At 39.5% G+C, this 13,370-nt stretch overlaps 1 protein-coding gene across 3 annotated transcripts in view; it reads right to left on the bottom strand.

Moving 5' to 3' along the window:
- afap1.L (actin filament associated protein 1 L homeolog) overlaps positions 1 to 13,370 on the bottom strand; it is a 104,732-nt gene that overhangs the window by 26,194 nt on the left and 65,168 nt on the right. For all 3 annotated transcript variants that reach the window (XM_018228470.2, XM_018228465.2, XM_018228479.2), the window contains exons 7-11: positions 12,454 to 12,546; positions 10,040 to 10,121; positions 3,358 to 3,507; positions 1,531 to 1,742; positions 737 to 882 (exon numbers count right to left, since the gene is read on the bottom strand). In XM_018228470.2, coding sequence (XP_018083959.1) covers positions 737 to 882; positions 1,531 to 1,742; positions 3,358 to 3,507; positions 10,040 to 10,121; positions 12,454 to 12,546 — 683 coding nt within the window. The remainder of the gene's footprint in view (positions 1 to 736; positions 883 to 1,530; positions 1,743 to 3,357; positions 3,508 to 10,039; positions 10,122 to 12,453; positions 12,547 to 13,370) is intronic.

The following is a 13,370-nucleotide window of genomic DNA, read 5'->3' as shown; positions in this document are numbered from 1 at the left end:
CACCCGCACTGTCCTTTCTTATACTTCTAGTCTGCTCCTGCCTCCTGATCTACGCCCACACCGTCCTGTCCTAAACTTCTAGTCTGCTCCTGAGCTACGCCCGCACCGTCCAGTCCTAATCCAGTCTGTTCCTGTACTGACCTTCGCCCTCTTCATCCTGTCTAGTCCAGTCCTGATCTTTGCTCTCTCCATCCTGTTCCATTCTGCACCTGATCCAGTCTGACTCATAGCCCTCTTTAACCTGTTCCTGCCTTCCCTTAACGTGTTCCCTAGGCACATACAGCTCCTGCCTCAAGGACTCACCCTTCCCTCATCTGCCTCCACAGTGCTCCTACTTGCTGCTTATATCCCAGGCTCATCTTCCAGATAAGGAGGGTTCATGACAAAGAGTGGAAGGGACAGATATTGGAGGAATACTGTCATACTTGGAGGTTTGAGGACTGTGAAGGTCATTTCATCCTGACTTCCAGTACACACGGTCTGTTCCGGCAGTTACTACAAGGGAGCCTGAGCACCAGTTAAGATGAAGCTATTGACCCCACTGCACAATTCTACATTAAAAACAGGTAATGGGCAAGGAGTATTCTTTGAGGGAGCACTTCATGTAGAAGGCAAAGGGAGACCTGCCCAGGTGATCATTGGTGGGAGAGTTTCTTGCCCTTTAAGACAAAGGACAACACAAAGCAGCTAGAGTAAAATAACTTTGAAAAACAAAAATTCTGAATCATCACCTTACCAGAAAGACTGCTTTGCAGTTTGTATCACATTTGCAGTTGTATCCACGTCAATGTAATCATAATGCAGAGCCCCAGGATCTGTGGAGGAACCTGTCTCAGCCAATAATATTCCAATCCACCTTCCCATTTTTTCTGAGGATGAAGCCTGCAATCAAAAAGACCAAATTATTCCTGCTGAGCTGAAGTCTAAAACACAGTTTCATTGAAGCTGGAACATGGATGGCACAGGTATGGGACCTGTTATGCAGAATGATTGGGGCATGGGGTTTTTTGAATAAGGGATCTCTCTGTAATTTGGATACCTTACGTATACTAAAAAAATCTGGTAAATATTAATTAAAACAAATAGGCTTGGTTTGCCTCCAATACGGAGTAATTATATCTTAGTTGGGATCAAGTACAATATACTGTTTAATTATTATAGAGAAAGGGGAAATTATTTTTGAAATGTTTAATTATTAGATTAATACGGAGTCTATGGGAAATGGCCTTCCTGTAATTCAGAGTTTTCTGGATAACGGGTTTCAGGATGATACCTGTACTAGCCAAATTTTGTAAAGGAAGGTCTTTATTTCCCATTAAATAAGATCAAAACAGCCAGTGTTTTGCTGACTTTTCGGTACTTTGCCAAATCCAAAAATAAGGGTTTACCATCAAAATAAATACAATTTGGAAAGTAACAACAGTTAAATGGACCCTAAATTAATTCTTTATTAAAGAAAACACATTCTTTGAGATTTGCCCAGAAAGATACTCGAAAACTTTTTTTCATGACATAAACAGAAAGCAATACCTCCAGCACGGCGACTTCTTGTCCGTTACGGAGAAGTCGGAATGTCAAGGGGTGCTTGGAATCCAATCCAGGAATAACTTCACACCCTCGAAGGGGGATTGAAACTATGTGGGTCTTCAAATCCGTCCTGTCCTTGTGGAAAATGAGTTTATTGTCTTTGACTCTGCACCAGCGTTCCCTCCAGCGGTTGTTGGACAAAACATTAAGATATCCTGTAAAAAAAGATGCAGGGCTTCATATATAACGTTACTAAGGACGGTGACAAAAGTATATGACAAATTGGGAACACAATGCCAATGCCAATCTGGAAGGGACATTATCATTTTTGTTTTTTCCTACTAATTACTTTTCTTTACACTGATTACAGTTACTTTTCTTAATTTTATATATTCATAACTCAGCTTATAAATTATTAGAATTGCTATTAATTAAAATATTCAGCTACATGCAGATGCCATGAATGATGCAATGAAAGCAATCAGAGAAAACTTTCTTGAAAAATAGCATTCAGATGACAATGACCCTTTTAGCATTCTTATTACTACCCTTTAAGCAAACAGTTGCTTAATTCACCAAGGCTAATGGAACTTGAACACAAAATGATGGGTGTTTTTGAGCATGTCTAACATGCAGAACGCCAACACCTGAAAGAATATTCCCTTAGCCAGAGGGGACAATGGGAAGCAATTTAAAAAACATTGGTCTTTTTTGGACTTTTGGCTCCAGTCCCTTTAGAGGTCAAGTATCTCCCAAACTACATTCAACATAATGAAATCATTTAAAGCTGATATAGGGCTTCTGCTTTCTTTTTGTGTAGTTATAAACAAGTATACGAAGGCCTTTATGGACACTGGACAATCTCCCATGGTTAATAGACGCATGCACAATGCTATGGGGCTTGCGAGAAGTCTCTTGGACCAGCACGCACTCACTCAATTAACAGCCCAAAATAGTCTTGTTACTGTGCTGCCCATGCACACACAAAGACTATATCACATTGTAATCAGGCTGAGGGACGGGGATTACTTTATATAGTGCTTTTCTCCCATGGGACTCAATGCTATTAACAGCATTTAAACATCCATGATAGGCAAATTATGTTGGGACACCAGGATATTAAGTTACTTGTCCAGGGTCACAAGATGTTGCCAGAGAAGTGAACAAGAGTCTCCAGCTTATGGTCCCACATTCACCTCTAGAACAACTCCTCCTGTAGAAAACAGCAGTGATCAAAACACTCCTATTAACATCTCTCCACTTCCCCAAAGATATTCCAGAGAGATATATAGTAAATGGTTATGCCTAAAGCAAACATGGTGGTGACATGTGGACCTCTAGTCAAAATATCTCCCTGTGCCATTCAGCTTAATGTATAGCCCAGTAAAAAGTGAAATCAAGGGCACCTTTGGGTAACAGTGCAGTAGCTGCCCTGTATTTCAGAAGGCATGGGGTAACCTGCACTTATCATGTACTCTGCTTTTTTATTTTTTTGTGTAAAACATCTTTCCAAAAGCTGACTGGTAAATGAGATACTAAGTGGCTGACAATCATTGGCTCTTTCTTGGAGACTCATTAACATTAACAAATGGGGTTGTTGCTCTCAATCTCTTAAATCAATGATCATACACTTGACAGAGAGTGTTCAGGAGACAATAGACTGTTCAGGTAGTATGTCACCTGGGCAGATTTAAATCTGTTTTTTTACCAATATCGAAGAAGGAATAAAGGGGTAAGGATTATATGTAACTGCTGGAATAACTGGGAATATGTGCCTGAAAAAATACAAAGTAACAAGAACTGACCTAAATGAAGCCCCTAGGAACTCACCACAGGTTGGGACATCTTCTTCTGCTGATGATGTCTGTTCATCGGTACTTGGTTTTTTCTTTCCCAGACCAATTATTTTTGTTATCTTTTTGCCTGTTACTTTTGTCACCGTGCCTTTAGGCTCAACTTTGCCACTCTTCTTTCTTTTGACTATTGAGAACAAAACAAAAAAAAAAAGAACAGTAAATATGATGTATATATTTTAAGCAGCAGAAGACATTCCACCAGATGTTCCTATGTATAGTAAATACCATGTATGAGAGACAAGTTTTGGCTCCCCTTCATTATAATGGCTGACATGGAGCACGTATGCAGTTGAAGCAAGGTCTGGATTAGCTTCAATGGCATTTTCTTCTGTGGGCATATCACAGTGAAGAGGATCCAAGGGGACTCAACTGGTGCCCTCCAACCGCACTACTATACATTTTTTAGACAAAAATACTGATAGCTACTGCAGAGGTTTGTTCTCAGGGTTTTTTTCTCATCCAACCCTGTGGGACGGAGACCATTGTTGCTATCTTTACAGTTATTCCTATTCAAAAGATGACCTTTAGAAGAGTGCCACCACCAGCCTGGCAACCAATGAAAAAGTTGCTTTCATTATTTTATCTGAGCTACAGTGGATTCAAGCTGATTCCTGATTGGTTGCTTTCAGCTGCTGTCCTGGGGCAAAGTATGATGAGCACCAGTTTTTCTTCATCAGATTACTGCTCCTATTGTAAGGCCTCTGATCACATAGACCTTTTGCACACATACAGACTAAATCCAGTAAGAATATAACTCCTGATCATGCACGCAACGTGCCAGCAAACTGAAAATTTTTCATCTTAAGAAATATTGTTCTATGGCTAAATTTGCTTTGTCAGCTTGAGCCCTGGTCAGTGACTAAGCACAGTCAAGTACACCATGATTTATTTGCTCTTTCATTGTGCCAGAAAGTCTGCCATGCTTGAGGGGCCTACGTCTAACATTCTGCACTACAGAGGAATCTACTTCTGAAATACTAATAAATGAATACAAACAATGTCTGAACATCCACCTGGAAAAACCGCAACTGTGTGTGGGCTCAGTAATAGTGCAAATATGTAAAAGGGATATATTTAGCATCATACAAGGCAAGAGAATGAGTGAAATACATATATAAACCAGGAGTAATCCCTTAAGAACCCTGGCATGAAATGTGCAAATAATATGTTAAAGTGATATTACTGTCAAAATAGAAGTGGCTACCTTTGTCTTCAAACATTGAAATACATTCTTTTAAGCAACATGTTTATTGAATGATGAGTTACTCAACTCAGAAAGATGCTTTGCATTGTCAGGTAAAGCCATGAAATCTACAATATAATATAATGGCTTGTCAACTAGACGACAATGTTTTTTTCTGGTCTTCAGATGATATTTCATTATACTTTGGTGGATTAATCAATGAACTGCATCTAATGCAGTATGATCTATATTTAACGGTATTACTTAATATTTACAAGAAAATCAATAGTACAATATTAGTACTACTACAAAGTTAATCCAGGGACTGGTCCAATGGCTCTCTTGGGAGTCTGTTCCTCTGAGGCAAATTGTAGAGGCAGCAGATGGGTTTTTTACATTTCTCTAGCAGTAAGGTAGGTTTCAGGCAAAAGTGTTGAACTTAATTGACATGTGACTTTTTCAACCTAATCTATATACCTGCTTTAACTTGGGCAAAAAAAATAGACAGTCCTACAACATATCTGCCTCTGTTGTCCAGCACCAAGGCCAATTGGTCTTTATGTTCGGAATGAAATTTAGAGATTTGAGCTTCCTCCAAGTTTAAAAGGTTTGCAAAACATGCTCCTAGAGCAGGCTAATCCATTCTGTCATTAAACTGGAAGACAAAAAAAAGTCTTCTCGGTTTACAGGTTTTGATCCAAAAGGCAATTATGTTATTTGAGAATAGCTTTCAACTTAATGCTCCACTGCATTCTGTTATCTCCAAAATTCAGATAATTTGGCAAAGTTGAGTCTGCATGTGACACTAGAGGCCCATGAACCAAGAAAACCCCTTAATTTTATTCCCAAGAACCGTAGTCTACTCTGAACACATCCCCTCTAACTTATCCATACTGTGCATTTGCCTCGTGTCACTTGATTAAGGTTAAATAACTCTGGGATCATGGCTAAACCTTAATCCTTAACATAGGAATTATGCATCTGACCTGATGGTTCTTTAATTGTTGCAGAGAATAAAAAATATTTAGAATGGCCTTATGAAAGATAGTAAAGGTATCGGACCTGTTATCCAGAATGCTTGGGAACTGGGGTTTTCCAGATAACGTATCTTTCCGTAATTTGGATCTTCATACCTTAAAGGAAAAGGAAAGGCATCCTGCACTTGGGGGTGCCAAATGTTAGGCACCCCCAAGTGATTGTATTCTGCTGATAGGCCGGTGCTCCTATCAGCAGAAAACTGCACTGGCCCGGGGTTATACCACAGAGTGCTTCCGTCTTCCGCTTTCTTTGCGGGGCTGTGCAAATCACTAATAACAGGTTTAGATATTTCACATCAACTGCAGTAGGGAACATGTTGAATTTCATGTGTATAAAAACATGAATAAAACTGGGACAATTCCTTGAGGAATGGGGACTGGTTGGTCAAAGTCCAAACTCAATAATAGACTACAGAATACTTTATATATAGTTACAAAACGTCCATCAAGAATTAGTTCTAAACTGGAGTAAGAGACCCAAAATTAAAGACATTTTTGAGAAGGTCCAGGTCCATTTTGCATGGGAAACACACCTCAAACCTTAATAAATCTACCCCTTAAAGGAGAGTGTCAAAGTCACCAATATTTTGATGTGAGCTCCAGTAACTTATAAATACACCACCGCTTCAAACCTGGGGTCAGTGCTACATAACCTGATGGGAACGACACTGGATTCTGAGCAGTTGAAGAATATCATATTGCCTCGTGAGTCAACTGTTACTGTTTTTCCTACATCTGGACATGTTTATATTATAAAAAAGCCAAAAAAAACCTTCAAACCCCACTTGCTCAGCTGTGAAGCATGGCTTTGGCTCTGTCATGTGATGGGTAGCCATGTTAAGAAGGTCAATGAGTCTAATTACAATTGCATGGTAGACTACTGGCCAAGGAACACAACCCAGATGGCCAGGTGCATCCTAGGTGCAAAAACTAATTCAGTTAAACCCAAGATGAATTCAAACACAAACCGCAGTCCCCCAAACACTTGCTCTAAACCATTTTGAACTTTTAGTGGAAAATCTGAAACGGAGGGTGCGGAGTAGAACTGTTTTCTTTGTATTTAGTTTATATTCACATAACTTAAGATTTTCTTTCTTGAAGAACACTTCTTTACTCCAACAATTCACGAACAACTGCAGCTGATCAAAAACCAAAGAGCAACTCATATATTCCTTGGTGTTCGTCTTCACACTAACATTAAACAAATAGTCCCTTTCACATAAAAAGGGCAAGGGATGAACTATTTGTTTTGCTGGACCATGATATTTCAACACATTCCTGTACATTATGACACTGCATTTCTTTAGAACACAACCATTCCATAGCAGTGTTCTCCATCCAAATGATACTGGACATCATACTTGAAAGAACACTTGAACACATTATCAAGGGTTAACGTAGGATGGGACTCCTCCCCAGTTGACTATGGACAGTGGGCCACTTAAAGGAGAAGGAAAGCTAGCAAAGCAGTTTATTGCCAATAGATTAGCCACAATAGTGCAAGCTATAACACTATTTATTCTGTAGAATTCTTTACCATACCTGAGTAAACAGCTGTAGAAGCTCTCTCTGTTTGTTTCGGATAGCAGCTGCCATATTTTCTTGGTGTGACATCACTTCCTACCCGACTTTCCCTGCTCACTCATAGCTCTGGGCTCAGATTACAGCAGGGAGAGAAGGAGGGAGGGGGAGAGGAGCAAACTGAGCATGCTCAAGCCCTGCCCTGGAGGTTTAAACTGAAAACAGGAAGTCTGATACACAATAGAAGGAAAGAGATGCAGTGTTTCTTTTGACAGAGGACTCAGAGCAACATTACTTTGAGGGTTTACTGGTATATTTATATAGACCTTTCTGATAAAGCTTAATTACTTTTAGCCTTTCCTTCTCCTTTAAAGGAGAAAAAAAGGCTACAATGAATGAGTCCTCTGTCAAAAGAAAACCACATTTCTTTCCTTCTATTGTGTACACATGGGCTTCAGCTGAAACATCCAGGGCAGGGCTTGAGCATGCTCAGTTTGCTCCTCTCCCCCTCCCTCCTCCCATCCCTGCTGTAATCTGAGCTCAGAGCTGTAAGTGAGCAGGATGAGACTCAGGCAGGAAGTGATGTCACACCAAGGTTATTTGGCAGCTTCTATCCTAAACAAAAATAGACAGTGTCTAGAGCTGTTTACTCAGGTATGGTAAAGCATTCTGCAGAATAAATATAACATTCTAGCTTGCACTATTGTGGCTAATATGTTGGCAATAAACTGTCTTGGAGCTTTCCTTCTCCTTTAAGCCAAGAGGTTCTTCTAAGGAGAATTCTGCCTGCCTGTTGTTTGCCGGCTCCCTACTCTACTCCAAACAAGTGGAAAAAACTCTTATATAAATAGGGCAAAAATATCTTCCATGACAAAGTTATTTGACTCTTTTTGATTGAAAACAGTTCCCCTTTGTTTCACGACAAACCTAGTGTTTTATCTTTTCTCACTTACTACTGCAAAAATACCATGTACTAGGGGATATGATGATACAGAAAATATATCAAAATTGAAATTTAACAAGTGGATAAAACTCACTTTTTTTTAATGTATTTCTTTTTTACATCAGTAATAAATCACAGGGATGTAAACCTGACTCTCTTAACCATTGCAGGCAGCTACCTCTGTCTTTATTGCTGTAAACAAAGAAGGGTTGGGTAAGTTGTGCTTATAGAACTGTAGCTAGAACAAAAGCTGGGAGATTAAGGTTCTGAGCAGATGCCAGATACATAGGAAGCATGCAATATGGGTCAAATGTTACAGCGAAGAAGGGTTTTTCTCTGCAAAGAAACATTCTGGGACAAGAAGCTGCTGGGTGGTCTGCTCAAGAGAGTACTAACTTATGGAAATCATCTTTCCCTTGCCTGGGAATTGCAGAGAAGAAAATAAATGAAGCATAATATAAGCTACAGAAAATCCATATACAAAGCTAGCGGTGCTGGGACTGATTTTAGTGATTTTAAAGGGGCAGTTCAACTTTAAGTTAAAGGGATTCTGTCATGATTTTTATGGTGTAGTTTTTATTTCTAAATTACACTGTTTACACTGCAAATAATTCACTCTACAATATAAAGTGTATATTTTGTTAATTTAGAATATTGTGTAAAGTGTGTAGGCGCCATCGCAGGTAATTTTGCCTGGTCATGTGCTTTTAGAAAGAGCCAGTGCTGCACTATGGAACTGCTTTCTGGCAGGCTGTTGTTTCTCTTACTCAATGTAACTGAATGTGTCACAGTGGGACCTGGATTTTTACTACTGAATGCTGTTCTTATATCTACCAGGCAGCTGCTATCTTGTGTCATGGAGTTGCTATCTGGTTACCTTCCCATTATTCTGTTGTTTGGCTGCTGGGGGGAGGGAGGGGTGATATCACTCCAACTTGCAGTACAGCAGTAAAGAGTGACTGAAGTTTATTAGAGCACAAGTCACATGACTGGGGACAGCTGGGAAACGGACAATATGTCTAGCCCCATGTCCGATTTCAAAATTAAATATAAAAAAATCTGTTTGCTCTTTTGAGAAACGGATTTCAGTGCAGAATTCTGCTGGAGTAGCATTATTAACTGATGTTTGAAAACAACATGTTTTCCCATGACAGTATCCCTTTAACTTTTAATAAGTTATAGAATGGCCGATTGGTCTTCATCATTTATGTTTTATAGTTGTTTTAATTATTCGCTGTCATCTTCTGACTCTTTCCAGCTTTCAAATGTGAGTCACAGCAAACAAACAACCTTTCTCAGTGGTGGCGCAACTCCCTGACATATGGCTCCATTAATAAATTCAGAGATCATTAAATCAGGGAGCCAAAAAGCAATAGGGTGACTATAAAAGATAATTTGTACGGCTGACAGAGATTAAAACCCCATACTAAGAGTATGACAAGATATTTTGAATTATTTTATTCTTTCTACCCTGCCTTTAGAACGGAGTTGAGGCAATCCAGCCTTGCTCTTTTCCTCCTCATGGAAATGTGACTTTCAATATCTGTGCATCTCCTACATAATGTAATCTGTATAATGTAGTCAAAATGTTCCATTAATAGCACCACAAATGTCAAAAACCCCATGTTACAGAGAGAGCAAACCCAAGAGAGCGCAGCCACATAACCCACATATTTGTAGCACTTTAAACTCAAATACCAACGTAAACACTGCCGTCTCTATACTATAAAAGCTCTGCCACCAAATGCATACTTATTAGACCACATTCTGAAACAGGCACATTTTTAAAGGGGTAGTTCACCTTTAAATCACCTAAGGCAGACGGCACTATTGCAGTTTTCTACTTTTTTTTTGTTGTTTTATTTGTGGAAATATTTAACATTTTCTGCAGTTCTCAAGCGCAGAAATTCTACAGCCAATAGTGGCATATGGGTTCTGATAAATGTTTTCAAGCAATCTTGTGTAAACAAACCTGGCTCCTTGTCGTTTGTTATCACCGCTCCATTCTCTACATTTCCCTCTCCATCCGAGCTTGGCCGCTCCAACGACAGTTTCTATTAAACATAAAAACATGATTAAATGACCTTGGACTGTAAGTTCTGCTGCTGCGTTATCTGTAAAGACCATGTAACATGCTGACATTATGGGTGTTATTTATCAAAGGTCATATTGTGTTTTTCCTGAAAAATTCGAGTTTTCGAGGATCATTTCAGTAAAAACTACATTTTTTTGGGTTAAGCAAACAACACATTTTTTGAGATTTTTTATGTCCAGCTGCAAAAAGCTTGAATCCAAAAATACTCCAGCTAAAACCTGTCAGGGTCATGTAGAAGTCAATGCAGAGGTCCCTTAAACCATTTGAAGATTTGATGCTGCGCTACTGAACATAGCAATTATGTGGTATGGCTCGTGACAGCGTTGTAGGCGAAGCAGAGAAGTAGAGAAGCAGAGAAGTGGAGAAGCAGGGAAGCGGCACTACCGTGCTGTCGGTATCTGTCACGGGGGCGTAGCCGCAAAAGAGGCTCGTCATTGGAGAAAGTCCGGCCAGTAGAGGGCGCTTGGGGTTAAAGGAGAAGGAAAGCTACGGAGGCATTTTATTGCCAATAGATTAGCTGCAATAGTGCAAGCTAGAATACTATATTTATTCTGTAGAATGTTTTACCATACCTGAGTAAAAAGCTCTAGAAGCTCTCTGTTTGTTTAGGATAGGAGCTGCAGTATTAATGTGGTGTGACATCACTTCCTGCCCGAGTCTCTCCCTGCTCTGGGCTCAGATTACAGCAGAGAAGGGGGGGGGGGAAGAGGAGCAAACTGAGCATGCTCTTGCCCAGGGCAATTAGGTTTAAGCTGAAGGCAGGAAGTCTGATACAGAAGCCCATGAGTACACAATAGAAGGAAAGAAATGCTGTGTTTCTTTTGACAGGGGACTCAGAGCAGCATTACTTTGCGGGTTTACTGGTATATTTAGATGGACCTTTCTGATAAGGCTTACTTAGTTTTTACCTTTCCTTCTCCTTTAACTGCGTGTTGAAGGCGAATGGTTAGGTACAGCTCTAGTAAATGATTTGGTGCTTGGGGAGTATGTGGTGAGAAACGTAAGTTTATCCTCATCGTTTGCTGTATTGTTCATGTGGGTGGACGTTAATAATTCGTTCTGTGTGTGGCTGGTGGCTCGCTGCTACCAATCTAGAAGTTCATGTTGCAGATAGCCACGTTGTTGAAACCGGTCTATAAGATCATTTAGTTGCTGATGGAGTAGGTATGGCTCGGTATTGTTCCTCACTGTGCGGATCATATGGGAGTAGGGTATACTTTTAAGTAGATGAGGTGTGTAGATGTAGATGAGTGCTAGCTTCTTTTGAGCCATTGTACATACTAATACATAGCTCTGCACCCAGGCACCCTATACCTATAGACGTGTTGTGTATATATATATTTTGTAGAAGGCTTTAGCACACACAAGGGTTTGTGTACCTGGGTGCAATTCAGTGGATAAATATCCAGTTGCAGTAAAGGCTGAAGAACACCAGGGTTTATTTCAAAGGAATAATGTATTTATTTGAGTGGCCGAAAACATATATACGTATATATTTGTGTATATATATATATATATATATATATATATATATATATATATATATATATATATATATATATATATATATATATATATATATATGATAAAATAAGGAAGTGATGATTTTGAAGATAGTAGCATACACAGGGATAAGAATATTTGCAGATGGCTGAGTGCCAGTGAAGCAGACACTCTGCATATGGGCTTTATGGGCTTGGCAGTTTTAGTTTATGTATAACACACAGCGAGCAAGAGATGTACATCAGAGCAGGGAGCATGTTATGTCTGCATAAAGTATAAACTTCCGAATGTCAGTTTTCTGAATGATATTGTTCCTGTCTACTTACCAGCCGGTTCCCATTAAACTGCATGTATCGCATGTACTGTGATTGGCACAGCCATATAGTTGGCCTAAACGGAATATGTTTTCCATCTATTTGGTTTTGGACTTTCCTTTATATACATACACACACATCTAAGCACCGAACATCAGATTTCTAGCCAACTGTTTGGCTCACTTAATGCTGTAACACAGGCATAGGTGTGCATGTCAGGTTATGATGCCAAATTTTCGCAACCACACTTTTATGCAAAACACAATTGTCCATTAAGTCTAATGGGCCTGTAAGGCTTATTTCTATGAGTATTTTGGAAGATCAAATTTTGATGTGGATAATAGATCAAATCAATGTCAACTGGATGCCTGAAGTCCACTGTACAGTCAATGCACAACACAAGACGGTAGAGAATTAGGCCTACTTTTTTTGGTTCACCAGACCATATTATTATTTTTTTTTATAAGGTCTTACCTTTTCTAGCTCACTTTTCGGCACAGGAGAACTCGATATTGGTCCGTCAGAGTCAATGGCCCCACCAGAAATATTGCAAGCATCTTTGATTACCTGCAAGGAAACAATCTGTAAGTAACTGGCAGTGTATGGAAATGGAGATTCCGACTAAGCAGAATAAGGAAAGGCAGCTACTGTTTGCGTAGGTCAAGCAAGAAGAGGAGCAGTCTCGCAGTATGGAATCCAAGGCCGGGCACTGATAGATTCATTTCCAAATGCGTTAAAAAATAATGCAGAAGGTGGATCTGGTTGAGAAGTAGTTTGAATTTAAAAAAATTAAGATAATTTATATGAACACCCAAGAGACCGGACCATCACTCAACATTTCCATTGTTTTCAGAGGACTTCTGATGACATTTTTGTCAACTGCTGACTGCCTACCATTTACCTCTACCACTATGCCTACTTTACTTTAAAGTGTGGGTTATTCTGAGGTTTACACCAAAAGCCTTTCCCAGAATCCCATGCAGAGTTAGAGAGAACGGGCTTATCTACAACCAGGTATTTCATTTATATGCCATAGGCACGCTTATTAGGATTCATTTCTGCAATATAATAAGTGCAAGAGTGACTCTCAGTTTCATTTAATTTTCTCATTAGTTGCGACTACAGAAAGCGTCCACAGTCCTTGCTGACTCAACACTAATCACGAGAGCCATGTATGTTTACTTAGTTAATTGATAAATTGTCTTTATAGTGAGATTAAACGTACTTAAATTTTCAACTAAGTAACCGCAAGTGGTCTGGTTGCTGACTTAACGCTTGTTCCAGAGGTGCAGTTAAAAAAAGACTCTACTAAGCAGTAAAAACATTAAAATTGCAATTTTCCACTAAATACATGTGACAGAAAGGATTCTTGTCTACCCCACGCTCCCATG

Source organism: Xenopus laevis, chromosome 1L, assembly GCF_017654675.1.
Source record: "Xenopus laevis strain J_2021 chromosome 1L, Xenopus_laevis_v10.1, whole genome shotgun sequence".
NCBI lineage: Eukaryota > Metazoa > Chordata > Amphibia > Anura > Pipidae > Xenopus > Xenopus laevis.
Note: the sequence above shows the minus strand (reverse complement) of the source record. Positions and strands in the feature narration are given on the sequence as shown.